Source organism: Otolemur garnettii, unplaced genomic scaffold, assembly GCF_000181295.1.
Source record: "Otolemur garnettii isolate 467f Iridium unplaced genomic scaffold, OtoGar3 scaffold00038, whole genome shotgun sequence".
NCBI lineage: Eukaryota > Metazoa > Chordata > Mammalia > Primates > Galagidae > Otolemur > Otolemur garnettii.
Window position 1 is genome coordinate 7,459,568 of NW_003852433.1, and position 3,529 is coordinate 7,463,096.

The 3,529-nt window shown below is 46.8% G+C and overlaps 1 protein-coding gene across 10 annotated transcripts in view; it reads right to left on the reverse strand.

Annotated features, from left to right (window-relative positions):
- GIT2 (GIT ArfGAP 2) overlaps positions 1 to 2,432 on the reverse strand; it is a 62,812-nt gene extending 60,380 nt beyond the window's left edge. For 8 of the 10 annotated variants that reach the window (XM_012805271.2, XM_023513274.1, XM_023513272.1 and 5 more), the window contains exon 1: positions 2,219 to 2,432. In XM_012805271.2, coding sequence (XP_012660725.1) covers positions 2,219 to 2,270 — 52 coding nt within the window. In that variant the 5' untranslated portion in view covers positions 2,271 to 2,432. The remainder of the gene's footprint in view (positions 1 to 2,218) is intronic. The other 2 variants (XM_023513275.1, XM_023513271.1) reach the window with 1 other exon arrangement.
- Positions 2,433 to 3,529: the final 1,097 nt, after the last annotated feature.

A 3,529-nucleotide genomic window follows, 5' to 3' on the forward strand; every position in this document is an offset into this window, starting at 1 on the left:
TGCTAGCCCCATGCACTGAGGTTTGCGGGTTCGAACCTGGCCAGGGCCTGCTAAACAAAACAAACAAAGAAAAGAAATCCTTCACGTTTATCTAGATGTGCTATGTCAGGGCTCCACAGATACCCTCCATGGGCTTCACAAGATTATCTGTGACTCCTCTTGAGAAATCTTAACATAAATTCAGTGTGAAAGAATAAGCATATATACATTTTCTGAGGAAATGGCCTTAGTATCCAAAGGAGTCTCTGACCCTACAGGTAATTATTTCACCAGGGCTTTGAAGAAAAGGCAGCACAAATTCCTAGCAGTGCAAGTTCAAAAAACATTTCAAGGTAGCCTCACTATATTCAAAACAGGAAGGAAGTGACTCAAGTCTCTGTAGATTAGGCTAGGGGACAACAACCAAAATGATACAACGAAAGAAAAATGTTCTGAAATGCACAACCTCTGCAAAAGTACAAGATAGACCGGGGACAGTGGCTCATGCCTATAATCCTAGCACTCTGGGAGGCTGAGACAGGTGGATTGCCTGAGCTCAGAAGTTCGAGACCAGCCTAAGCAAAAACGGAGACTCCCATCTCTACTAAAAATAGAAAAACGGAGGCAAGAGGGTCACTTGAGCTTAAGAGTTGGACTTTGCTATGAGCTATGATGTCAGTGCACTCTACCCAGGGTGGAGCTTGAGACCCTAACTCAAAAAAAAAAAAAAAAAATAGTATTTAGTGCGGCAATAGAGAAACAATTTTTTTCCTTTGCTCCATGTTGGCCTTCAAGAAGTTAAGAATATGGAATCCAAGAGAAAGTTTGAAGCTTGACACATGTGAATCAAACCTTCAGAAAGTTCAAGTCAAAACAGACAAGAAAATAAGGAAGTGGAACAAATAACATTTTTAAAGAAAACAATGGAGTTTGTATAATACCCACTAACTTGATTTATAAAACCTCTTTTTAAACTCCTCCATCACCCCTTCTCTATCTTCAAAAGAAACTAGAAACACCATCTTATACAGGCCATGAAAAGGCCACATAAGGTTTAAGTTATCACAGTATTACCCAAAATCAAGTCTCCACTTCCAAATGACAAGATGAAGAACAGAACAGTTGCAAGGCTACCGGTGTTCAGTGACTTAAGATTGTTTCAGACATTATTTTCCAAGGAAGCCATGTTACCTTTGGATGACTTCAAACTCAAAGCATATAAATAAAACAGCATATAATCTCTATTAGAGACCTGTCAATTCAGTTCCAGTTGTAAAACCAGACTTGATCTCTAAACTTTAATATAATGTATTAAAGTTTATTCATTATTATAGAGGAATAGTTTTTGCCTTTTCAAGCCCCTATGCTTATTTTGCCAGTGATTTTGTGTTTGTTTACATTTTAAGTAATCATGATTTAGATAGTCAACTCTAGCTTTACGGGGCTGCGAGGATTCTATACTACATAACATAATACAAAAAAGAAGAAAAAAACTTAGAAGAGAAGATACTAAAAATGTTCACTGAATCTTCCTAACCACTAAGATTAATCCTCATCAAAAAAATGAGGAAATCAAGGCCAAGTAAGCAAGTGAAGTCACCAGCCCAAGGTCACCTAGAGGCAAAATCTGGTTCGAACCCAAGCCGTTCAGATCCCCAAACTTGAGATATGCATTGCCTCTCAAGTGCTGACTGTGTTTGCAAGACCCTAGATCTCCCGTAGATTTTTCCCAGTGGAGTGGCTGTCGTGATGCCAGGAGCAGGGAAGCCATCTACCGGGCTACTCTGGAGAGTTTCAGAGAGTATCGTTCACGCTGGGAAGAGCCCCCAAGTGGGGCGGGGGGTCGGTGGAAGGCGACACCTGCAGCCTCTGGGGGCTGCAGACCGAAGGACGTTAGCATTTTACTTCTGTAATTGGCCTTCCTGTGTACTGCCCAAGCCCCTTCCTGTCAGGGGAACGTCCCAGGCTCCCGCCGCCTCCCTAGACGTGCGGCGAAGAGGGGACGAGAAGGAAGGGAGGGCCGAGTGGGAGGCGAGGGCGGCGGCCCCCTGCCCACCGGGCTCTGACAAGCCCGGGAAGAGTCCCGTACCTAGACCGCCCGGGGACTACCTTCGCTGCGACCCCAGCCGCGCGTTGCGGGGCTCCGCCGCAGAAACCCGCCCGATCCGAGGGGGTGGCCCTGGGGTCGGGGTCCGAGGGGAGAGAGCAGAGGGTAGCGGGCCCGCCTGGTGCAACTCACCCGGCCCGTTGCAGTCCGCGCACAACTCGCTACTTCGGAGCCGTTTCGACATGGCTCCCGCCTCCCACCTGCCAGGAACCAGAGGCCCCCGGACAGCTAAGACAGCGGCCGCAGCAACGCTTCCGCTCTAACGGGTCCCTGCGGCGGCGCTGGCGGCGGCGCCTCTTCCTTTAGCACCTCGCAGCCTTGGCGCAGCACGCAAGCGCGGGGAGGTGCCCTTCTGCGACTGTCAGATCATATGACCGGAAAGGGCACGCTGCCTCGTCGCCATCTTGAGTGAGGGCGAGAATCTGGCACCTCATCGTCTGACCTACCTTAAAATCTTGAATTTGGGTCTCCCTTTTTGACAGAGGTTCGCATGGTCCCAGCACTGATTTATACCCGCAAAATCTTGTGAGAACACTGCAACCACAAACTCCCTGAGGCAGTGGTTAAGTCAAGTTCATTCATTCATTTGTTCCTTTATTCACGAACATTCATAGACACCCCCCCGTTCCACACTGTTGCAGACGCTGAAGAAATAGCAGTGAGCAAAGAAGGCAAAGTTTCCGGCCCTTATGAAGCTTACATTCTACTAGGTCAGATCTACAATAACATAAGTATAATAAGAATATATGAGATGGCTGGGCGCGGTGGCTCACGCCTGTAATCCTAGCACTCTGGGAGGCCGAGGTGAGTGGATTGCTTTGAGTTCAGGAGTTCCAGACCAGCCCTAGCAACAGCAAGACCCCCCTCTATTAAAAATAGAAAAACTAGCCAGTCGTAATGCAGGTGCCTGTCGTCCCACCTACTTAAAAGGCTGAGGCAAGAGGATCCCTTAAAACTAAGAATTTGAGGTTCTGTGAGCTATGATTCCATAGCACTCTACCCAGGGTGACAGAGACTCCCTCTCAAAACAACAACAAAAAGATAGATCTATATATATTTTTATGTATTATATATTAGACAATCCCTTTAAGCTTCACTTTTAATCTCATCTTCAAAATGGAGATAATATGTTGTTTCCTTCTAGCTCACGATTTATTTTTGCATGGCCTGCTACGTAAAGTATTGCAAGATAAAAAAGAAGAGGGAAAGGAAGAAGAAGTATAATATCCAACAAAACTTTTATGTGGGGTGGCGCCTGTGGCTCAGTGGGTAAGGCACCGGCCCCATAGACGGAGGGTGACAGGTTTGAACCTGGCCATGGCCAAATTGCAACAACAAAAAAATAGCCAGGCATTGTGGCGGGCGCCTGTAGTCCCAGTTACTCGGGAGGCGGAGGCAAGAGAATCGTCTAAGCCCAGGAGTTGGAGGTTGCTGTGAGCTGTG